General features: G+C 36.9%; 1 protein-coding gene across 5 annotated transcripts in view; it reads left to right on the top strand.

Moving 5' to 3' along the window:
• LOC148952288 (uncharacterized) overlaps window positions 1–26,094 on the top strand; it is a 103,339-nt gene that overhangs the window by 46,314 nt on the left and 30,931 nt on the right. For all 5 annotated transcript variants that reach the window (XM_089089737.1, XM_089089734.1, XM_089089738.1 and 2 more), the window contains exon 3: window positions 24,497–24,655. In XM_089089737.1, the coding sequence (XP_088945863.1) occupies window positions 24,497–24,655 (159 nt within the window). The remainder of the gene's footprint in view (window positions 1–24,496; window positions 24,656–26,094) is intronic.

Raw genomic sequence — 26,094 nt, 5'->3', positions numbered from 1 at the left:
TTAAGAAAACTACGGATAGCCCTAATCTATTAAGGTCTAAAAAGAATTTTGAGTGTTAGAGCATGGAATAGGCAAGAATAAACTGAATTAGACCCCGGCACCGCGCAAACGAGGGAAGACCGGTGGCGGTGGGGCCAAAACAGCGCGCCGCCGGCGCGATCAATGTTGACCGTAAATATTAATGTTTTAATCAGTCTTTCTCAAATCACAGCTTAAATTTACAACAGATTCGAGCCTATTCATGACTTCAAAAATTCTCAAGTCGCTGGCTGGAAACTGTTCTACTTCGTTATTCATCAAGAGAAGTAGAAATCTGGTAAAAACGAAATGGCTTTGGCGTTTCAGAACCCTTGCATAATACGAGTAGTTGAAGTATCTATTAGCTATATATTCTTAACATAAATAATTATCAAAATTAGTAGTTTTTTTTTCATCGAGCATTACTGCATACAAAACTTTAAATACCGTATCACAAAATTCGTCAGTTATCTGGGTAAAAACTTTGAATATAACTTGAACTTAGAAGCTTAATTTTTTCATAATGCTTTGGGGGATTCATTCCAAATTATAAACTCATAAATACCTAATATCAGTCAAACTATAAGCTGCATCTAAAAGGAGTAAATTTATCAAATTGAAAAATACATGATGACACTTCATGATGACACTTCAATTACAATGAAACAAAAAACACTTAATGATTTATTCGATATGAAGAAAAATGAAGTATCAGCTATTTTCTTAGGTAAAAAATTAAAAGCTCATCCGTTTTAAATGTAATTAAATGAAATAATATGCAGACTAAAGTAGCTCCAGGAAAATGTTGAGATTTTCTTCCTAGTTCGTCACTTTTATTCCAAGCAAAATGTTAGGACACTTAGTATCAGTTATTGAATTTAAGCTTTGATTTCCAAATGCTCACGAAAATTGCCAAATTTAAGAAAGTCACAACAGTAAGTGACCTGTGGTCAAAATACTGAAAGACTCCTCTTTGATCCCCACCCAGGCACAAAGCTTCTGCTATGGTCATATCCATGGGAATCTCCAGAGAGTTTTATTTTTAGAATAGCTTTCAAGCGTAGTTAGGGATATTTAGCCTTTTTTGCTTTTCTTCAAAGCTTTGAAAAAAGTGTTATAATATTCCAAATGTTACATTTGTTATATTTGTGCATATTTTTGGTAATCATTTGTGCGGTGATCGAATTTTTTAAACCACTGTAGATACGTAAGAACGTTGCAACATCTAGTACCCTGAGGTCATAAAACTGGTCAAAGACTCCTCCTTGAACCTCCCAAATTGAAAGCTTTTATTATGGCCTGGCCTTTTAATGTAACTTGGGCACTGGACCAAGGGTGCCATTGTCACTCGAGCGCAACATTAGGTGGGGATGTCGACATCGCTTTCGTCACACCAATTCGTTTTAGTGTGAATCTGCCTGGTACTTATCAATGAATGTTTTCAAAGTAAACCCGTTTCATCAATAAGAAAAAAAGCGGGTTGGACGCATATGTCCCTTTCCCTTTGGACGTTAAACTATACAAGTGCTGTATCAAGTATAACTCACGAAAATCTTCTTAATTTTTGTCAACTTTTCAACTTTATGGCATCCCTGCTTTCAATAAAAAAAAATCAAGGTACTATCACTTAAATATAATAACTCCCTAGGCCCCCCCTCTGGATACCCTCTTGATAGGATACCGTCTCTGCTTCAAATAAAAAAATAATTAACTCATTGGCATCCCTGCTTTCCAAAAAAAATCGAGATATTATCATTTAAATATGATAGCTCACTACCTCCCCTCCCCCTCTGGATACCACCTTGATGGGATACCGTCTCAGCTTTACATTAAAAAAAATAATTTACTTAATAATTAACTAGGTCACTATATGGTTCAAACAAACACGCAAAATAACGTTAAACAGCTTAGTGTTCCTTGAAAAAAAAATTGAGGGTATGAATAAAGGGGTACAAAGACGACAACAAAAATGTCGAAATTATTCAGATATACCTCAAATTATTGGAAAACTGAGTCATAGATTCGCCGTGGCATTCAATAAGATCCAAAGAATCTAATTAAAAGGGAGCACACACAACAGCCAAATTAGGCCAGTAGCCTATGAGAAATGGCAAAATACCCAAGGCAATGAACAAGTCCCAATGGGGGGGGGGCCTGGGTATATTAAAATATTTCAATGGTTTTCTAGGGAATTTGATATCATTTTCTTCTGTCTCCACTTTAAATGAAAAAATAATTATCTTTTTGGCATCCCTGCTTTCAATAAAAAATGAGGTATTATGATTTAAAGATGATAACCCCCTACCCCCCCCCATATAGGCAATAATTTACAATTTATTTATGAATAATATTTTTGGGTTAACTTTCAATCTTCAATTCCCCAACCTTGTACATAGCTTAGTCTATAGCTAAATTTTGTCTCAATAGAAGGGTTTTTTTTTTGGGGGGGGGGGGGGTAGAAATATTTCAGAAAGAAGATTGTTTTTTCTATCAAGCGTCAACAATTGAGTATTAAACATTAAGAAAATCTTATCTAAAAACAGCAAAAGAAAAAAATTCTGCAAACTTGCAATTCAGCTGTAGAAACAATATGTCGGCTGTCGATTTCAAAATCCAACTGAAGGCTGAAGTTGTATTGTAGTGAATGCGTTCTATAATTCTATTCAACTTGAAAATAAAATTCTTGACTTCGAATGATCTAAGAGATAGCGATTGGGAAACTGCAATCGAAATGATTTAAACTCATTTCATAAAGACGATACTTTTTTTGTCAGCATATGAAGAACTGTGTATATTGCAATATTTGCAATTGCATGTTGCATCTGTCTTGTTTTTATGCAAAGTAACAAAAGAGACGAAAATTAACGAACAATAGAGAAGTGAAGAATTATGGTATGCAAAGTAATATTTGGCAGGGAAGGTCACTGGTGATAAATTGCTAGGGGTGGCACCGTGATTGCATGATTTTCGGGGATTCGTGGAAGCAAATTTTTTTTCGGGGTGACGCATAGATTTTCGGGGAAATACCCGAAAATCCGGGGATACTGCAAGCCCTGCGTGATTTTTAATCAGGAAAATCGAAATACTAAACCACACGAGAAGGAAAAGCACCGACTTTGCGGTTGACGCAATAAAGAATTCGCGCAAAATTAATTTAAAGTCGACTGAACGCCGCCGCCTCTGCCGGCGGCGGCGTTGCGACGTTTCAATGGCGGTTGACCGGGCCTCTCGTCGGCGGCGTTCGGTTGATCTGCCGGCGCGGCGCCGGGGTCTAAACTGAATACAAACCAAAAGCAAAAAGTTTTGCTAAAATCCCCTGTAGCCTTATCCTGCAAGTCTAGGTAGTGTGTTGTTCCTGACTGAGAGCCGACTGGTAACATAGTGTATGATTTAAAAGCTTTCCTCTTGCAATGAAGCCCACGTAGACTATATCAGGTTATATTCATGGTTCGTCTGCGCCTTTTGTCTACAAATTTGAGTTCACCGCTGGCTGTTGGTCTATATATGCCTGCATGGGTGGAAGGGGAGGTCATTTTCAAACATTATATTAGTTACTTAAAAATAAAATACAAATCTTCGCATTTCTGCGCATACGAAAGGCAACACAAGATTAACCAGTTATCATTTTATTTTGAGATGCTAGTATAGTTGAATCGAGAAAAAATTAGTATTTAATACTGTTCATAGTATTAAATCAAACAGTTCATGGTCAAACAACTTTACAAACGGAATCTACAAACATCAAACAACTTTACAAACGAAATTTTGTTACCAGAAGATATATCAAAATAATGGACACATTATGCTGATTCGAAATGTATAAGATTCATTAAGCTTAGTGTGCCATCAAAAGCTATGAACCTGAGAAAATTTGCCTGATTTTCAAAAAAATGGGGAAGATACCCACTACAAGTCAAAGAATCCTAATGAAAACCACACCATCAGATTCAGCTTATCAGAGAACTCTACTGTAGAGGTCTCCGAGCTCCTATCTGCAAAAATGCGGAATTTGGTATTTTTTGCCAGAAGAAAGATCACAGATGCGTGTTTGTTTGTTCTTTTTCCCCAGGGGTGATCATATCGACCTGATGGTCCAATAATATCGGGAGAGGGCTCATACGAACGGAAATTAAAAGTTTCTAGTGCCCCTTTAAATTGACCAAAAAGATTGGAGGTCAACTAGCCACCCTCCCAGGCCTCCTTTCCCCCTAAAATAGTCTGATCAAAATTTTGATATAGCCTTTTCGTTCATCATAGTTGAAAGGTCCTTTATTATATTTAATTTGGTCATTGTTTACGTATAGCATTTGCTATTGGGAAGTATGCATACATTTTTCGGGTGGCGGGATGAATTTTCTACTGGGGGGATTCTTCATGGGAGAAATTTCCGTGGGGAGGAAAGTTTCTGGGGGATGAACTTTTCAGGAGAAATTTTATGCTTGGGGAATTCGCCACAAATTCCTATGCGAAATTCCTTTTATTTGTGTTATTTGCTCTTTGCCAACTCAATGCTAAGTGTGGAGATGTGAAGAGTAATTGTCCAGGGTAAGTTTTCACTGGGATTGAATTGTCTAGAGGATCTTTCTGGGGGGATGGGATTTTTCCATGGAGGTGGGGCCGGATTTCCCGGTGTTACTTAAAAAACGATCTGAAATTAAATAAAAAACAAACTTTTTCAACAGAAAGTAAGGAGCAATATAAAACTTAAAATTAATATAAATTACTGCGTACATGAGGGCGGTTGTCTCTCCACAAAGTAGTGTGCTATCAATGGATACTAAACGAGATCGTATATTCCAACCAGAAGCCTGTATATTACGACCATGCATATCTATACGAGCAAATGGTACTCCAGATATGGAGTCACTAAAAATAATCTGTACTACACCGGTAAGTGCAATGAGACAGAAATTCTATTTTTAATATATTTTTCTTGAATTCGAGAGCATAAATATAGCTTACAACGGACAGAGCTGTATCTGTTCTAATTTTTTTGATGCCTGAACAATATATAATTGATATTATGAACAACCAGAATGGAGATGAACAATTTTTCCACGTAAGTTACTTTAATAATTAAATAGCTAGTATATATTTAATCTATCCGTTCAAATAGATTGTTAGATCGTGTATTTCAATTTAATTCAATTTAAAGATGTTTTCGATTCTTCTTGAAAACAATGATTAAAGGAGAATTTATTAGACAGCGTATTAGTAAAAAAAGTACCGTTTGAGTAAAGAACGTTAAGGGTTCAATGTGTATTGTTTTTTTATTGTCCTTTCCCTCCACAGGTCATCTCGCACGGAAGGAGTTGTCATAGAAACTATGGAGGTGGGGCTCATCGAATGGGAATAGAACACTTTTAAAAATAATAGGATAGCAACCAACCATCTTTTCCTACCCTCGCCTCGAAAACATTTGATTTCAATCTGAGATATCCAATTCATTCGAAATAGTTGAAAGTTCCATCAACTATGTATGCGGGGATGACATAAATTCCACCGGCCCATTGGGTATGGGTCGTAAGGTATGCAAGTTGTCATTTGCTTAAAAAATCTGTTTTATTACGGTGGGAAAGGTGGTGCTGTGATGGAGGGAGAACAAGTATAATCCTGGGTTTTCCAAAACAGATAAAGAGTGTTAAGATGAAACTTAGATAAAATCAGAACACATTATATTCATTTAGGTTGACAATATTGTGTAACAGCATTACATAAGGGGATATTAAATTGAAACTTTCAGGATATAAAGAGTGGTTGAGATTGACAGTGAACTATCCAAATGACACTATGCACACGCAGCTAGTGCTATATAAATATATATATATATATATATATATATATATATATATATATATATATATATATATATATATATATATATATATATATATATATATATATATATACATATATATATATATATATATATATATATATATATATATATATATATATATATATATATATATATATATATATATATATATATATATATATATATATATATATATATATATATATATATATATATATATATATATATATATATATATATATATATATATATATATATATATATATGTTTTAAATAATATAAAAATATAGCTCGCTAATAATCCAATTTTTTTTTACTTTTATAAAACAGTACCAATTACACAATGAAAATAAATTCTATTATTATTGTAGATAAACATCGATGACTTACCACCATCACCACTACCAACTCAAGAGTTCTGTAATCTCTTTGAGGATACTACTTTAATCGCACCACCGAAAGATTTTACTGATACTAAACATAGTGACCCACCATCTGTCGACAATGACATTGAGTGGTACGGGAAATTATTGGAAGAATGTTTTGGAGGTGCTGATAATCTTGACGAATAATATTGACGATTTGCCCTTTGACATTAACGATGATGATGATCCTGAGTGGACTGATAAATTTTTTAAAGAATATTTTAGTGTTAATAATGGTACTCCTTCTACTAGTTCATTTAATATTCCCCAAGTGCATTTGAACAGGGTTTGGAGGTCATTTTTGTCCAACCAGATGCATTTGAAGATCAAGGTGCGTCAGAAGACAATTTTGGTTTGGTCGATCAGCTGAGTCCAAACACCTGCAATATTTTAGAGGATTTTTCCGGAGAGTTAAATGAAAATCACCCCACTTTGTTAATTGACATTACACCAGCTCAGCCAAGTACATTTGAAGATCAAAATAAATTTACTGTGACTGAACAACTCAGTCCAGATACCCTGGAAAATATGCTGAGTGAGCTTGGTAATTTTACTCCACGCATCAACCCTCTTATTGAGGTTGAAGGTGGACAAAGTGGCAGTAAGGATATGCAAAGCTCTCAAACACATGTAATATTACCTGAAATTTATTTATCAAACTCTGTCTTGTACAATATGTATGTTTATTACGGCCGTATTTAGGGATCCTTTTAATTCATTAATAGCGGAGGACATTATAACAGACCCATAAACATTCCACATTCCTATTTGGGCAAGATTCAAACCCTACTTGAACGAGAAATTCGGCAATAGGATGGTCGGGACAGTATAAAAGCGTCAATAGCACTAAAATTGTTTTATTTAGATGAAAATGCTGGTGAAGTTTATTACCATTTTAACATACTGAAATGTTAGTCCTTCATCCGCATTCGGAGAATTTTGAGGGTGTATTTATAGAATGGATAGATAGAATTGCAACTAAATTAGATAATTATAATGAGTAGAGTAGTGGGGCAGTGATTTTATTTATTGAAAATTTTAATGTAAATATTTGTAAATTTAAAAAATATTCTATATTAAGAGATGGTGGTGGGGCGAGGCCGGGGTCTATGTTTTAAAATATAATTCAGATTTGGAAAGATGTAAAGGTGTGCAACGAATCTGTTTCGAAACAGGGCATCAGTGTTTTATCTCTGTATTTCTTATCGCGGCCCACCGGCCCCTACAAATTAATACTTCTAAGACAAAGTTGGACAAATTGGTAGGTGACGGAGGTGGGGTGGGGTCAGAGTTTCCTAATGTAGATTTCAAATTTTTAAATGGACAATATCTAGTAACTCTCAAGGGAATAGACATTTTTTAACGAGCTAGTGAACATTTAAAGATTGGTGTTACTGTGTTACAATTTAAAACAGAATTTGAGGAGGGCGACCGCAGTGATAAAAAAGGGTTACATTCCAGTGAGGGCTCCGTCGATTGAATCAGTGAAGCACTAGGTGTGGCTTCTTTACACGCCTCCTGCAGAACCTGAATCAATTGGACATTTTAATCCAATTACAGATATTAGTAGGGTTCTGACGGAGGGAAAAAATGTGAAGTATGCTACTATTGTCCAACATATCTATCTAGATTTTGGACTGAATTAAAGCTAAAAAATCACATGAAACACTGTAAGCGTCATGGGTACCAGTCTGTGGAAACGGTTAGTGGTGACAAGGCAGTTTTGCGTTTCAGAAATTTCCAGAATTTACTCTTACAGAGTGATAAGATCTACTTCGATTGCGAGGCCAAACTCACAGATGTGTACGAATCAACAATTTTAAATCGTATACAAGGACATGAAGCCATAGCAGCCTTACGCCCACGGTTAAAAAGGTTCGTGTAATACCATGGAAGTGTTAGATGTAGTTGAGACATTGGTTTGTCCAGATTGTATCCGCACAGCCTTGACTGCGGTTATTATAACAGCAAATAAGGCAATGTCACGGTTGCGCCACACAAATTATCCAATGATTCTATCACCAGAAGACAGTTTGGCCATTAAAAATCAGAAAATATGTTGGGTTTGTAAGTTAAAATTACCCGAGGGGAAAGGGGGTAAGGGGAAGGTCCATGACAATGATCATTTGTGGCAGGAAATTTGATCGGGAGGCAGTAACTTTCGTTGGTGGCCCTTTAATCATGTAATGTGAAAGTTAGTCAACAATATTTTATACCTTTTTATACACAATTCCAATTATGATTTGAAATTCATTTTACCAGCGTTGGTACGTATGCAGAAAGGTCAAGTTCTAGATGACACATGTGTAGATGTTTTTTTTCTACAATATCATACCCAAATCATCTGATGCTCTTAGAATTCAAATGAAAAACAGTAGATAATGGTCATACGTGCTTGAATAAAATCCGTCTTTAAACCCCTTTAGTTTTTTCTCCAAATCCCTAAGCCAATTAATTCAAGTGCAGAAAAGCGACAATTTTGATAGTTTCCCCTTCCTTAAACAGTGCTTTCCAGATGATGAAATGCATGATTTATTATTGTGAAAAGGCACATACGCCTATGATTAGTACAACTCCACCTCGTGACTAATTGAGGAGAAACTACCACCCATTGAAGCGTTTTATAATTAACTTAATGATAGTCAATGCACCACTGCCGACTATGAATTTACTAAGTGAATTTGGGCAAAAGGAGGGTGTAAAAATCGGTGGGATTATTGTAAAATGTACTTGGCAAATGATGTATTGACATTATTGGATATTGTCTCTGAGAACAGGGATAAAATCTATTTGGAATTCGGGTTGGATTTGGGTTTTTATTTTTCAACTCCTCTTCTGGTGATGAATTTAATTCTAAAAATCAGTAAATAAGAAATAGGTCTGATCACCGACAGGGATCAGTATCTATTTGTAGAAAGATCAATAAGAGCTACGTTTTTCACGGGTACCATATCTTGAAAACTGATCCGACTGGACAAAATAGCACCAGTGAAAAGTCCAGTGCAGTTTTTTGGATATGAATTCCCTTCATCCGTTAGCAATGTGTCACTACTGTTTGCCGTGTGCTAATTACAAATGGCTTAATAATCCTAGTGCTTCAAATTCCCCCGACACTGCCACCATTGAGGAAAATGGACCGCAAAAACGGTTTTTTTTTTAAATTGATGGTGAAATACCGGTGGAACTTCATGACTCGGTAAAGGATTTTGTTTTCCCGTACATAAATAGACCGGTGACCAAGGACTCTTTGAGTCCATACAATTTATTTTTGGTTGAGGATAGGGGTATGCACTGGACACCTTCAAAGTAAAAACTTATTGCCGACCTTCATCCGAAACAAAATATAGTTTTTCATCATGTGCTATTGCGATGGGTGCTAGCCAGTGGTTTCAGGGTCACAAAGATACATTAAGCCCTCCAATTTAACCAAAAGCCATATTTGAAATCGTTTATTGACACTTTTGTCAGTGAACGTTCACAAGTAAAAACGAAGGTTGAAAAATAAATCTATAAACTCATTTTAAATTCAGCCTTCGGTAAAATGTGCGAAAGCGTTCGAAACAGAGGTTGATGCCAAATTGTAACCAATCCAAAAGAATGTGCTCTAATCGTTGCCGATCCCAACTTCACATCATACACTATCATAGACTCCAATATGATCCTCCTACATAGGAAATATGAAAAGTAATTTTAAATGTACATATTGCTGGTGGTAGTTCAATAACAGAAATCTCCAAGAAACTCTTGTTTTCGTTCTTTTACAATGGGTGTAAAGTACAATGGCCGAGGAAGGGGGAAGTTCAAGTGTACTATGGAGACACATATTTTTAAAGTTAAAACTGAAAACTGAATGATTTGAAAATGGTAAGCACATTAGCTCTCGAATGGATTTTACCTATTGGGATGAGTTCATTTATCCGGTGTTAGTGATGTGCCATGCCCCAAATCAATTGTTAATGTTAAAATCCGAAACGAGGAGCGACTTGATATCCAATGGAGTGTTTCCAGGTCCGAAGGGGTACTGTGTGGAAACAGTTTAAGGATATCAAATAAGTGTGCAAAGGGTGCCTACACACTATGTTTGAAATAATTTCGACATTAGTGTTTCTAGAAACTGTGTGGAAAGCAGTTTAGTTCCAAGAGCGAAAGTCATGGCGATTCGCTTTTTACAACTTAAAAACTACACAGTTAGAGTAGAGACAAACGCCATGACAGCCATATCGGACAAAGTCTATGTACGTGAGGTGGTGTGAAGGTACTACCCCATGGACACTACCATATTTTAGGTCGAGTTGAATGTATAGAATATAGAAAACAACTCAGTCTGGATAAATTAACCTAAATCATCAAGAATAATACTGCTACTTGGTTGGTGATGGGAAGATTTTTTTTTATCAATACATTCCATCAATCTTGAACAGCAAAGTTTATGTCTATATATGTGTGCAAGACAGTTATTGTTATTGTTGTATTTTAAATGTTTTTTCATAATTAAAAATTGTATTTTGCACCCTCGCGCCTTCACCCACCGCAGCGAGCCCCCCGTGTCTCTTTCGGCCCGGTCTTCGGTCGCCGCAGTGGCCACCCTTGGGGGAGGGGGTGGAGGTATCTCATTTCTAAATGTATTTATGTTTATAAAAATGTAGTGTTTATGTGTGTTTATTATTGCTGTTATTGTTTTAAATAAAATAAAAGGATAAAAAAGTGTTGATTTTTTTTAAACCAGTCTTTGATATTATTATTATTTGTATTAAATATTTGTAAAGTGCTACTTTTATTTTTCTTCTGATTCAAATTATTTATTATATATAAATAAAAAAACATGATTCAAAATTGTTGTTATTATTATTCTTGAACATCATTCTAGGACTGCGGTAGGGAAATTATTTATTCATTAGACAACTGTAGTTTACAGCTAGTTGTAGTCGAGCTGTTGAAGCCAAAACAACATGAATCAGTTTTAAACACCATTCAGATTGTTTCTTTATGGTCCCTCAATGTCGAGAAAGACAACACTTTTAACTAAAATAATTGAAAATTGTAATAAAATGTTTATGGAAAATCCGAAAAAAATCTACTATTACTATATTGTTTGGCAAGAGTCACATGATAAAATAAAGGCTATTGCTGCAGCAAAACCAAGTACTTTGCAGGTACAATTCATATGGGGACTAGGTGTTTTCAACGCCTCGCTCTTTACGCTAAAGTTGTTTTTAAATAAAGCTGTGAGACAGAATAAAACTTTAGCATAAAGAGCGAGGCGTTGAGGAGGGGACCGCTCCTTTCTTATACGGAATGATTTCTGTTCGTTTTAAGTTTTAATGTCGCTTCTTACTTTCAGTTAAAAAACTTTCTTTTTCTAATTTAATTTCTGAACGTTTTTGAATTAATGCAGCTTTGATTTGGCTCACCGTACATCAATAATTAAAACGAAAGTTGCATATTAATTTACTTTTTTTTGCTAAATGGCTTTCTAGAAATTTAGTTCTGACTTAACTTACGAATTAACTGACGTAACGAACTTCTATATTCGTATGTTTTTATTACGTACATTAGGGAGTTCGCCTCCCCCAGTCAATACCCCACTCTTTACGCTAAAGTTCGAATTTTTTTCAAATCATAAACCCCTGAATCACAAAGGCCAGTTAATTAGAATAGATAGCTCTTTTGAAAGTACTTAAAAAACTTTAGCGTAAAGAGCGAGGTATTGACTAGGGGGCGAATCCCCTTATATACGTAATAATTTCTGTTCGTTTTAAGTTTTAATGTTGCTCCTTACTTTCAGTTGAAAAAACTTCAACTGAAATATTTTTTAATTTAATTTCTTATTGTTTTTTAAATAATGCTCGGAAAACCGGCTCCCCCTTCATGGAAATGTCCCTTCCCCAAAGGAAACATCCTCCATGGTAAGATCACCCCGCAACCCCCTCCACCGACCTCTCCCCACAAAAAAATCCCTCCTGAAATCGTTTGTATACTTCCCATTAACCAATACTATATGTAAACAATGGGCAAAGATCATAAATTGCAGTCCTTCCACCGTGAACGGTGGGGCATTAAGTTATCCCCAAAGACATATTTATTAGAATTACGACTGTGCTGAACAAAATTGCTATCTCAAAATTTTGATTGGCTGACTTCGGGAGAAAAATGAGCGTGACAGGTGGCCAAGTTGCCCTAAAATTTTTTGGTCACTTAAAAAGGGCACTAGAACTTTTAGTTTCCATTAGAATGAGCCCTCTCACGATATTCTAGAACTAGTGGATCGATACGATCACCCCTGGGTAAAAAATAAAAATAAATAAATAAACACGCATCCGTGATCTTTCTTCTGGCAAAAAATACAAAATTCAACATTTTTGCAGATAGGAGCTTGAAATTTCTATAGTAGGGTTCTCTGATACGCTGGATCTTGATGGTGTTATTAATTAAAAAAACTTTTTCCATAAAATAAGTTTTTCAAAGAAAAGTAAAGAACTCCATTAAACCAAAAATGAGCAGAAATAAAATCAAATAATCTACCAAGTGTGAAACTACCACAAATCAGCATCGATAAATAAATCAACCTAAGTTGGGCGCAAAACCCCTATGCCTTCCCAAGGCAGAACAAAATCTGCACTTAACTGAAAAAATATAAATGTTTTTACTTTTTTAACGTTAATAAATCAAATAATATTAACATTTGATTACTAAGTATCAGTATATGTATATTAAACTGACAATGCAAATTCATTTGTATATTTTCAGTAAAGTGCAAATTTGTGCAAAATGAGGGCCGTGGGGGGTGACTATCCTCAAAGACGTAATTTCCAGAATTTTCAACTACGTACAACAAAATAGATATCTCAAAATTTTAATTGGATGTGTTTGGGGAAATTTTTGATGTGGGAGGGGGTTAATTGCCCTCCAATCACTTTCGATTATCAAAAAGGGCACTAGCCCTTTCAACTTCCAATCGAATGAGCCCTTTTTGAAGTTTCTACGACAATGCTTTCTGTAAAAACCTTATATGCCGCCAGGGCATAACTTAAAACCCTTGCCCTGAGGGTTGTGGGGGAGTGTCCTCCTCAAAAACATACTATCTGGGAATCAACTTCGCTGAACAAAATGGGTATCTCAAAATTTTAATTGGATGTGTTTGGGGGAAATGGGCGTGACGGGGGCGGGGGAGGCGGGGGCTAGTTTCTCCAATCACTTTCGACTATTAACAAGGGTACTGTCCCTTTGAATTTCCAATTGAATGAGCCTCTTTTGAAGTTTCTACGACAACGCCGTCTATAAAAACCTTATATGCCTCCAGGGCATAACTTAAAACCCTTGCCTTGAGGGTTGTGGGGGAGTGTCCTCCTCAAAAACATATTTTCTGTCTGGAAATCAAATACGCCGAACAAAATGGCCATCTCAAAATTTTGATTGGATGTGTTTGGGGAATGATGGGCATGGGGGGCTAGTTGCCCTCCAATCACTTTTGACTATTAAAAGGGGCACTCGCGACTCCAATTTCCAATCGATTGAGCCATTTTCGAAGTTTCTACAACAACTCCTTCGATACGAAGTGCCCGGGTATGGAGAACCAAAAAAAGAAACACATTGTGCCCGCATCGTGCTTTACTTAGGCAGTGCTAGCGCGCTGCCTATGAAAAGGTGGGCGTGAGAGGGGGGTTAGTTCCCCTCAAATCACTTTCGACTATTAAAAAGGGCGCTAGTCCTTTGAATTTCAAATCGAATGAACCCCTTTTCAAGTTTCTATGACAAAGATTTCAATAAAAACCTTATATGCCCCCAGGGCATAACTTATAATCCTTGCCCTGAGGGTTGTGGGGGAGTTTTCTCCTCAAAAATATGTTTTCTATCTGGAAATCAACTATCCTGGACAAAATGGCTATCTCAAAATTTTTATTGGTTGGATTAGGGGGAATGATGGGTGTGGAGGAGGCTAGTTGCCCTCCAATCACTTTCGACTATTAAAAAGGGCACTAACTCTTTGAATTTCCAGTCGAATGAGCTTTTATTCTTTAAAAACCTTATATACCCCCAGGGCATAACTTAAAACCCTAACTACGTTGAACAAAATGGATATCTCAAAATTTAAATTCGATGTGTTGGGAAAATGGTGGGCGTGAGAGGGGCGTTAGTCGCTATCCAATCACTTTCAACTGTTAAAAAAGGCACTAGCCCTTTCAATTTCCAATTGAATGAGCCCTTTTGAAGTTTCTACGACAACGCTTTCAATAAAAACTTTATATGCCCCCAGGTCATAACTTACATCCCTTGCCTTGATGGCTTTGGGGGGAGGGGTTGTCAACCTTAAAGACATAATTTCCAAAGATTTCAACTAATTTGAATAAAATGGATATCTAAAAATTTTGATTGGATGTGTTGGGGTAAATAGTGGGAGAGAGAGAGGGATTAGTTGCCTTCATATCACTTCTGACTATTGAAAAGGGTACTAGTCCTTTTAATTTCAAATCGAATGAACCCTTTTTTCAAATTTTTACGACAAAGATTTCAACAAAAACCTTATATGCCCCCAGGGCATAACTTATAATCCTTGTCCTGAGGGTTATGGGGGAGTATCCTCCTCAAAAATATGTTTTCTATCTGGAAATCAACTACCCTGACAAAATGGCTATCTCAACATTTTTTTTGGATGTGCTTGGGGGAATGATGGGTGTGGGGGGGGGGGGCTAGTTGCCCTCCAATCACTTTTGGCTATTAAAAAGGGCACTAGCCCTTTGAATTTCGAGTTGAATGAGCTTTTATTGAAGTTTCTACGACAACTCCTTTAAAATCCTTATATACCCCCAGGGCATAACTTAAAACCCTTGCCCTTAGGGATGTGGGGGAGTGGCCGCCTCAAAAACATATTTTCTATCTGGAAATCATTTACGCTGAAAAAAATGGCTATCTAAAAATTTTGATTGGATGTGTTTAAGGGAATGAAGGGCGGGGGGGGGGGGGGGCTAGTTGCCCTCCAATTACTTTCGACTATTAAAAAGGGTACTAGCCCTTTGAATTTCCGGTCGAATGAGTCTGTTTTGAAGTTTCTACGACAACACCATCTATAATAATCTTATATGCCCCCAGGGCATAACTTAAAACCCTTGCCTTGAGGGTTTTGAGGGAGTGTCCTCCTCAAAACATATTTTCTATCTGGAAAACAACTACGCTGAACAAACTGGCTATCTCAGAATTTTGATTGGATGCGTTTGGGAGAATGATGGGCGTGGGGGGGCTAGTTGCCCTCCAATCACTTTCCACTATTAAAAAGGGTACTAGCCCTTTGAATTTCCAATCGAATGAGCACTTTTGAAGTTTCTACGACAACGCTTTCAATAAAAACTTTATATGCCCCCAGGGCAAAAATTACATACCATGCCTTGAGGCCTGTGGGGGGAGAGGCTTTCATCCTTAAAGACCTAATTTCCAAAACTTTCAACTACGTTGAATAAAATGGCTATCTAAAAAATTTGATTGGATCTGTTGGGGGAAAGGTGGGCGTTAGAGGGGGGTTAGTTGCCCTCAAATCACTTTTGACTATTAAAAAGGGTACTAGTCCTTTGAATTTCCAATCGAATGAGCACTTTGGAAGTTTTTACGACAACGCTTTCAATAAAGACTTCATATGCCCCCAGGTCATAACTTACAACCCTTGTACTGAGGGCTCTGAGGGGGTTATCATCCTAAAAGACAAAATTTTCAGAACTTTCAACTACGTTGAACAAAATGGATAGCTCAAAATTTTAATTCGATGTGTTTTGGAAAATAGTGGGCATGAGAGGGGCGTAAGTTACTATCCAATCCCTTTCAACTATTAAAAAAGCACTAGCCCTTTCAATTTCCAATTGAATGAGCCCTTTTGAAGTTTCTACGACAACGCTTTCAATAAAAACTTTATATGCCCCCAGGTCATAACCCTTGCCCTGTGGGCTGTGGGGGGAGGTTTTCATCCTTAAAGACCTAATTTCCAAAACTTTCAACTACGTTGAATAAAATGGCTATCTAAAAAATTTGATTGGATGTGTTTGGGGAAAAGGTGGGCGTGAGAGGGGAGTTAGTTGCCCTCAAATCACTTTTGACTATTAAAAAAGGTACTAGTCCTTTTAATTTCAAATTGAATAAGCCGTTTTTCAAATTTCTAGGACAAAGCTTTCAACAAAAACCTTACATGGCCCCAGGGCATAACTTATAATCCTTGCCCTGAGGGTTATGGGGGAGTGTCCTCCTCAAAAATTTGTTTTCTATCTGGAAATCAGCTACCCTGAACAAAATGGCTATCTCAACATTTTTATTGGATGTGTGGGGGGGACTGATGGGGGGGTGGGGGGGGGATAGTTGCCTTCCAATCACTTTCGACTATTAAAAAGAGCACTAGCCCTTTGAATTTCCAGTTGAATGAGCTTTTATTGAAGTTTCTACGACGACTCGTTCTTTAAAAGCCTTATATACCCCCAGGGCATAACTTAAAACCCTTGCCCTGGGGGGTGTGGGGGAGTGTCCTCCTCAAAAACATGTTTTCTGTCTGGAAATCAACTACGCTGAACAAAATGGCTATCTCAAAATTTTTATTGGGTGTTTTCGGGGGAATAAAGGGCGTGGGGGGGGGCTAGTTGCCCTCCAATCACTTTTGACTATTAAAAAGGGTATTAGCCCTTTGAATTTCCAGTCGAATGAGCCTGTTTTGAAGTTTCTACGACAACGCCCTCTATAAAAACCTTATATGCCCCCAGGGCATAACTTAAAACCCTTGCCCTGTATGTTGTGGGGGAGTGTCCTCCTCAAAAACATATTTTCTATCTGGAAATCAACTATGCTGAACAAAATGGCTATCTCAGAATTTTGATTGGATGTGTTTGGGAATGATGGGCGTGGGGGGGAGGCTAGTTGCCCTCCAATCACTTTCGACTATAAAAAAGGGTACTATCCCAAAGAATTTTTAATATATTGATTCTGTTTTGAAGTTTCTAGCACAACACTTTCTATAAAAACCTTATCTACCCCAAGGGCATAACTTAAAATCCTTGTCCTTAGGGTTTTGGGGGAGTTTCCTCTTCAAAAACGAATTTTCTATCTGGAAATCAAATACGCTGAACAAAATGGCTATCTCAAAATTTTGATTGGATGTGTTTGGGGGAATGATGGGTGTGGGCGGGGGTTAGTTGCCCTCCAATCACTTTCGACTATTAAAAAGGGCACTAGCCCTTTGAATTTCCAATCGAATGAGCCTGTTTTGAATTTTCTACCTCAACGCCCTCTATAAAATTCTTATATGCCCCCAGGGCATAACTTAAAACCCTTGCCCTGAGAGTTGTGGGGGAGTGTCCTCCTCAAAAACATTTTTTCTATCTGGAAATCAACTACGATGAAAAAAATTGCTGTCTTAAAATTTTGATTGCATGTTTTTGGGGGAATGCTGGGCGTCGGGGGGGGGGGCTAGTTGCCCTCTAATTACTTTTGACTATCAATAAGGGCACTATCCCTTTGAATTTCCAATCGAATCAGCCTGTTTTTAAGTTTCTACGACAACGCCTTCTACAAAAACCTTATATGCCCCCAGGGCATAACTTAAAACCCTTACCCGGAGGGTTGTGGGGGAGTGTCCTCCTCAAAAAGATATTTTCTATCTGGAAATCAACTACGATGAACAAAATGGCTATCTCAAAATTTTGATTGGATGTATTTGGGGGAATGATGGGGGGCTAGGAGCCCTCCAATCACTTTCGACTATTAAAAAGAGTACTAGCCCATTGAATTTCCAATCGAATGAGCCTGTTTTGAAGTTTCTACGACAACGCCTTCTCTAAAAACCTTATATGCCCCCAGGGCATAATTTAAAACCCTTGCCCTGTGGGTTGTGGGGGAATGTCCTCCTCAAAAGCATGTTTTCTATCTGAAAATTAACTACGCTGAAGAAAATGGCTAGCTCAAAATTTTGATTGGATGTGTTTGGGAAATAATGGGTGGGGGGGGGGCTAGTTGCCCTCCAATCACTTTCGACTATTAAAAAGGGCACTAGCCACTCCAATTTCCAATAGAATGAACCCTTTTCGAAATTTCTACGACGACTCCTTCGATACGAAGTGCCCGGGTATGGAGAACCAAAAAAAAAAACACATTGTGCCCACATCGTTCTTTACTTAGGCAGCGCTAGCGCGTTGCCTATGATTTTCATTAAAGTTCTATGACTTTTGGGGGTTGTTTCCCCCTTTTTTCGAAAATAAGGCAAATTTTCTCAAGCTTGAAACTTTTGATGAGTAAGATTAAACGAGTAAGATTAACTTTTGATGAGTAAGCCCTCCAATCACTTTCGACTATTAAAAAGGGCACTAACCCTTTGAATTTCCTGTCGAATGAGCTTTTATTGAAGTTTCTACGACAACGCCTTCTTTAAAAACCTTATATACCCCCAGGGCATAAAACCCTAGCCCATAGGGATGTGGGGGAGTGTCCTCCTCAAAAACATATTTTCTATCTGGAAATCATTTACGCTGAACAATATGGCTATCTTAAAACTTTGATTGGATGTGTTTAGGGGAATGAAGGGCTTGGGGGGGGCTAGTTGCCCTCCAATCACTTTCGACTATTGAAAAGGGTACTAGCCCTTTGAATTTCCAATAGAATGAGTCTGTTTTGAAGTTTCTACGACAACACCTTCTATAATAACCTTATATGCCCCAGGGCATAACTTAAAACCCTTGCCCTGAGGGTTTTGAGGGAGTGTCCTCCTCAAAACATATTTTCTATCTGGAAAACAACTACGCTGAACAAACTGGCTATCTCAAAATTTTGATTCGATGCGTTTGGGAAAATGATGGGCTTGGGGGGGGCTAGTTGTCCTCCAATCACTTTCCATTATTAAAAAGGGTACTAGCCCTTTGAATTTCCAATCGAATGAGCACTTTTGAAGTTTCTACGACAACGCTTTCAATAAAAACTTTATATGCCCCTAGGGCGTAACTTACAACCCTTACACTGACGCTTCTGAGGGGGCTATTATCCTAAAAGACAAAATTTCCAGAACTTTCAACTACGTTGAACAAAATGGATATCTCAAAATTTAAATTCGATTTGTTTGCGAAAATAGTGGGCGTGAGAGGGGCGTTAGTCGCTATCCAATCACTTTCAACTATTAAAAAAGGCACTAGCCCTTTCAATTTCCAATTGAAGGAGCCCTTTTGAAGTTCTACAACAACGCTTTCAACTAAAACTTTATATGGCCCCAGGTCATAACTTACAACCCTTGCCCTGAGGGCTCTGAGAGGAGGAGCTGTCATCCTTAAAGACCTAATTTCCAAAACTTTCAACTACGTTGAATAAAATGGCTAGCTAAAAAATTTGATTGGATGTGTTTGGGAAAAAGGTGGGCGTGGGAGGGGGGTTAGTTGCCCTCAAATCACTTTTGACTATTAAAAAGGGTACTAGTCCTTTTAATTTCAAATCGAATGAACCCTTTTTCAAATTTTTACGACAAAGATTTCAACAAAAACCTTATATGCCCCCAGGGCATAACTTATAATCCTTGCCCTGAGGGTTGTGAGGGAGTTTCCTCCTCAAAAACATACTTTCTATCTGGAAAACAACTACGCTGAACAAAATGGCTATCTCAAAATTTTGTTTGGATATGTTGGGGGAATGATGGGCGTGGGGGGTGGGGGCTAGTTGCCCTCCAATCACTTTCGACTACTAAAAAGGGCACTAGCCCTTTGAATTTCCAATCGAATGAGCCTGTTTTGAAGTTTCTACGACAACGCCTTCTATAAAAACCTTATATGCCCCCAGGGCATAACTTGAAGCCCTTGCCCTGAGGGTTGTGGGGAGTGTCCTCTTCAAAAACATATTTTCTATCTGGAAATCAACTACGATGAAAAAAATGGCTATCTCAAAATTTTGATTGGATGTTGTTGTGGGATTGATGGGCGTGGGGGGGGGGGGGCTAGTTGCCCTCCAATCACTTTCGACTATTAAAAAGGGTACTAGTCCTTTGAATTTCCAATTGAATGAGCCTGTTTTTAAGTTTCTACGACAACGCCCTCTATAAAAATCTTATATGCCCCCAGGGCATAACTTCAAACCCTTGTCCTGAGGGCTGTGGGGGAGTGTCCTCCTCAAAAACATATTTTCTATCTGGAAATCAACTACGATGAAAAAAATGGCTATCTCAAAATTTTGATTGTATGTGTTTGGGGGAATGCTGGGCGTAGGGGGGGGGGGATAGTTGCCCTCCAATCACTTTAGACTATTAAAAAGGGCACTATCCCTTTGAATTTCCAATCGAATGAGCCTGTTTTTTAGTTTATACGACAACGCCTTCTATATTAACCTTATATGCCCCCAGGGCATAACTTAAAACCCTTACCCTGAGGGTTGTGGGGGAGGGTCCTCCTCAAAAATATATACTCTATCTGGAAATCCACTACGCTGAACAAAATGGCTATCTCAAAAATTTGATTGGATGTATTTGGGGGACTGATGGGGGGGGGGGGGGCTAGGAGCCCTCCAATCACTTTCGACTATTAAAAAGGGTACTAGCCCTTTGAATTTCCAATCAAATGAGCATGTTTTGAAGTTTCTACGACAACGCCTTCTCTAAAAACCTTATATGCCCCCATGGCATAATTTAAAACCCTTGCCCTGAGGGTTGTGGGGGATTGTCCTCGTCAAAAGCATATTTTCTATCTGGAAATCAACTACGCTGAACAAAATGGCTAGCTTAAAATTTTGATTGGATGTGTTTTGGGAATGACGGGCGTGGGGGGCTAGTTGCCTTCCAATCACTTTCGACTATTAAAAAGGGCACTAGCCACTCCAATTTCCAATAGAATGAACCCTTTTTGAAGTTTCTACGACAACTCCTTCGATACGAAGTGCCCGGGTATGGAGAAAAAAAAAAACACATTGTGCCCACATCGTTCTTTACTTAGGCAGCGCTAGCGCGTTGCCTATGATTTTCATTAAAGTTCTATGACTTTTGGGGGTTGTTTCCCCCTTTTTTCGAAAATAAGGCAAATTTTCTCAGGCTTGGAGCTTTTGATGAGTAAGATTAAACTTGATGAAACTTATATATTTGAAATCAACATAAAAATCTGATTCTTTTGATGTATTTACTGGTATCAAAATTCCGTTTTTTAGAGTTTCGGTTACTATTGAAAAGGGTCGCTCCTTACTTACAGTTTGTTACCACGAACTGTTTGATTCTGGTTGCTATGAGCTGTTGTTAGGGTCTCATGGCTATGGTATATGCAGGTCATGACTCTAGCACGCAGGTCATGTCTCCGGTTATTTTTAGTCTCCCATATTTGGAGTACCATTCGCTTGTATAGATATGCATGGTCGTAATATACGGTGTTCTTGTTGGAATATACCGTCTCGTTTGGCATCCATTGATAGCACATTATTCCTCAGTACCTCGCTCTTTATGCTTAGGTTTGAGTTTTGTCCCTATTCCTTAAGAAAGACTCCTCAATTAGAGCAATTCGTTTAATTAGAGCAATAAGAAGCTTTTTAAAAGCACTAAAAAACTTTGGTGTGAAGACTGAGGTATTGCGAAGGGAGCAACACCCTCGTATATCCAATAAATTCTGTTCGTTTTTAGTTTTAATGTTACCTCCTTACTTTCAGTTGAAAAACTTGTGTTTTATTTAATAATAGGAGAAGGATTATAACTTAAGATAGTGACTAAAAACTTGCAACGAGTATATTAAGCTCTAGTCAGCTACTGAAGGCCAAGTGACCCTACCGACAAAGCTTGAGCCTCTGAGGTGCGGTAATATAGCTGATCTTGTTTTGTCCCTTCTTTTTTCAAGTTGTTAGGGTTTACTCTTGTAATTTTGTATATTTTTGTCACTGTTTTTCTCTTTATTTAGGCTATTAATAGTTTATATTTAACAATGTTTCCATTCCCGTGCTCCATCTCCGATAGGGAATAGCCAAAACAAAATTTCTGGCTGCAACGAATGATAATCTGCCGCTAGTGCTTCTACATTGGAACCACGTCGGGACACTAAAAGTTACCCCTTATTTATACTTTAAAATGGGCAAAAGAACTCCTTTCTATTCTACAAAAATGGGCAATTTTTATCGTATCGAGAGCAATCTGATCAGGGTTTACTCTTGTAATTTTATATATTTTTGTAACTTTTTTTCTTTATTTAGGCTATTAATAATTTATTTTTAACAATGTTTCCATTCCCGTGCTCCATCTCGGATAGGGAAAAGTCAAAACAAAATTTACATTTTCCATGAGCTTGTACTCGTCATTTTTCTTTCAGCGAATTTCACAATTCTATTTTGTTTTCCACCATATTTCGTGGCTGCTACATAAACGCCTCTTAGAATTGACTTTTTTCTCTAAAGACATATTTTTACTTGCATCCGATGCAGTTTTTCATGTAGCGTCTTCTGGCTGCAATGAATGATAATCCGCCGCTAGTGCTTCTACATTGGAACCGCGTCGGGACACTAAAAGTTACCCCTTATTTATACTTTAAAATGGGCAAAAGAACTCCTTTCTATTCTAAAAAAAATGGGCAATTTTTATCGTATCGAGAGCAATCTGATCAGGGTTTACTCTTGTAATTTTATATATTTTTGTAACTTTTTTTCTTTATTTAGGCTATTAATAATTTATTTTTAACAATGTGTCCATTCCCATGCCCCATCTCGGATAGGGAAAAGTCAAAACAAAATTTACATTTTCCATGAGCTTGTACTCGTCATTTTTCTTTCAGTGAATTTCACAATTCTATTTTGTTTTCCACCATATTTCGTGGCTGCTGCATAAACGCCTCTTAGAATTGACTTTTTTCTCTAAAGACATATTTTTACTTGCATCAGATGCAGTTTTTCATGTAGCGTCTTCTGGGTGCAACGAATGATAATCCGCCGCTAGTGCTTCTACATTGGAACCGCGTCGGGACACTATAAGTTACCCCTTATTTATACTTTAAAATGGGCAAAAGAACTCCTTTCTATTCTAAAAAAATGGGCAATTTTTATCGTATCGAGAGCAATCTGATCAGGGTTTACTCTTGTAATTTTATATATTTTTGTAACTTTTTTTCTTTATTTAGGCTATTAATAATTTATTTTTAACAATGTGTCCATTCCCATGCCCCATCTCGGATAGGGAAAAGTCAAAACAAAATTTACATTTTCCATGAGCTTGTACTCGTCATTTTTCTTTCAGTGAATTTCACAATTCTATTTTGTTTTCCACCATATTTCGTGGCTGCTGCATAAACGCCTCTTAGAATTGACTTTTTTCTCTAAAGACATATTTTTACTTGCATCAGATGCAGTTTTTCATGTAGCGTCTTCTGGGTGCAACGAATGATAATATGCCGCTAGTACTTCTACATTGGAACCGCATCGGGACGATAAAAGCTACCCCTCATTTTTACTTTAATGTGGAAAAGAACGCCTTTCTATCCTAAAAAATAATGGGCAATTTTTATCGTATCGAGAGCAACCTGATTTTTTTCATCATACGAGATGTGCAAAGACGAATCCCATGAGAAATCTAACGTACTACTTTTCAGATTTTCATTAATATGAATTTCCGCATTGATTTATATAAAGGTCATATGCAATGAATAGACAGGGGCTTTAGGCCCCCCCCTCTAAAAATCCCCAATAATATGAAGATTTTTAATGCTCCAAAAAAAGGACATTACTAGGTTTACAAAGTTTGTCAAATGTAACGTTTTAATGTTTAATTTCTGAAGATATTAAACACTTAGGTACACATCAGTTGAAGATTTAGGGAGGATATCATTTGATTTTTGTGATAGGGAGTAAAAAGAATGAATTTATGGGCCTTTTTGGTTTTCCCCTTTTCCTTTTGAAAGGGGGCCCTGCACGGTGATAGCATAGGAGTCTAATCCTTGCAAGGATTAGAATAATTCTGGGGAGTCTTGTACTCTTAAAAAATTCGTTTTTAGTCCACCGTCCCTATATCTTATTGCAATCTAATGTCTATTTTTTAAATTTTACTTTGGCCCTGGAAATACTGAAACACGGAGAAACTCGAAACAAACTGGGACAATGGCATTTATGTTATTAGAGTAACAAAATATCAAACCATTACTTTGGCAAAGTAGAGGTGTTTCCCCTTTCAACGATCATCGATTCAACAAAAATTCGTCGATGTGGCATCGAAAATTCTTGCCTTTACGTATTTATGTCGCTTTTAATTCTAATGTAATGATTGTTTTTTCTCAGCTTTAGTATCTTTTAGAGTCCTGGATCATATGTGTCCTGTGTATCTCCTGGACAGGCTTCTCCAATTTCTGGAAGGTCAAGTTATGGAGCAGTGACCTCCTCGCGTCAGTTTTTCAGCATAGCAGATTGTAAGCCCTTGAGAAGACCAAAAACTACTGGAGAGGAAGATAATAAGGTTTCTACTCTTAATGCTTAAGTTTTTATTCCGGCAGTACAGTTGTTTACTCTTAACGTTTGATTTTCATTACGATATTTTTAAAAATAAGGATTGATACCAAAGTGTGAAAAAAAAAGAGATTTTGCCATCAAGCACTGAATAGTTTGTAGAAGCTAATTAGTTTTACATTTAGTTTAGATATGTGTCTGAAAACTCTAAAAGTTTTCATCAGTTTCTGAAAACACATTAAAAAGTTTTATTAAGTCAATAACTACGATAGGGAAAAACATTTGGTTTTTTGATTGCGGAAGCCTTTCAAGGTGCCAAATCTTTGATTAGTTGGCTTTACACCCTCTTTAACATGCCTGGAAATTTTTGGCTTGATGCCCTTAGCTGTTCGTGGGAAATTACAGATACGAATGAAAGAAGAAAAAGATACGAATGAAAAAGAAAATTCAAAAGGGTTCAGCTCCTTACAGTTGTTTCAGTATGATGAGTGATTAACATGAATGATTTAGTTTTTTAGTAATACTACAGAGAATACTGGTTGGTTCAACTCGCTTTATGTACGTGTATTGACAAATTTTACAAGGATATATACCTTTGAGAAGCTTGTAGGATTAGAATCTACGAGAAATTTATCAGCTTACGGAAGCTTATATAAATAGAAGCTAATCTCACTTCTTACAGTTTGAGTTCTAGCTTACAAGCATTTATTTGACTGTCAACTTTTAATACTCACAGAGACATTTTTTTAAATTACGGTTAATACAAAAAAAATGGCAAATAACTCTTATGGTATCTGGCAGTAAATGATTTCTTAGACTACACTATCTTTCCATTTAGAATTGTTATGAAAATATATTGAAAACCTGTAACAATCTTTTGGTAACACTGTAAAAAAAAAAAAAAAAAAAAAAAAAAAAAAAAAAAAAAAAAAAAAACTGTCAGTTACGGTGTTTTATCAAAAGACTTTACCTGTTTGTAATATATTTTCATTTTGGGTGTAACTAGATGACAGCTTGATTCAGTTTGTGTTAAAACGGGCTTAAAACATTCTCCTTACCTAAACACAAAAGCTAACACCCAGAAAATACTTGCAATTTTTTCTAGTTAATGATTGATGCCATAAAGTCAAAACCTCTGGCGAATCTTCTTTTAATATTATCCATGTTGTTTACTTTCCAAACATGGGTTATTTGCTTTCGCTTATATTTCGAATTAGTTTTAGCTTTTGTTGGTTTTGAAGCCTCTTTTTGTCATTTGTTGATTCTATTTGAAATATATTATCTGTGGGTTTGCCCTGCCTTTAAAATATGATTGAAAAACAAGCAATGTGAATTCCATTTTAATAGAATAGTCTACTATTCTCTTTAGACAAATTTACTTAATGAGTCAATTCATATAACAGGATATCACGATTTTGTATGTCAAAATTGTGTCAAACTTTCTTGGAA

The sequence above is a fragment of the Artemia sp. Qi Xiang Cuo genome, chromosome 5, assembly GCF_049724085.1.
Source record: "Artemia sp. Qi Xiang Cuo chromosome 5, ASM4972408v1, whole genome shotgun sequence".
Taxonomy (NCBI): domain Eukaryota; kingdom Metazoa; phylum Arthropoda; class Branchiopoda; order Anostraca; family Artemiidae; genus Artemia; species Artemia sp. Qi Xiang Cuo.
Note: the sequence above shows the minus strand (reverse complement) of the source record. Positions and strands in the feature narration are given on the sequence as shown.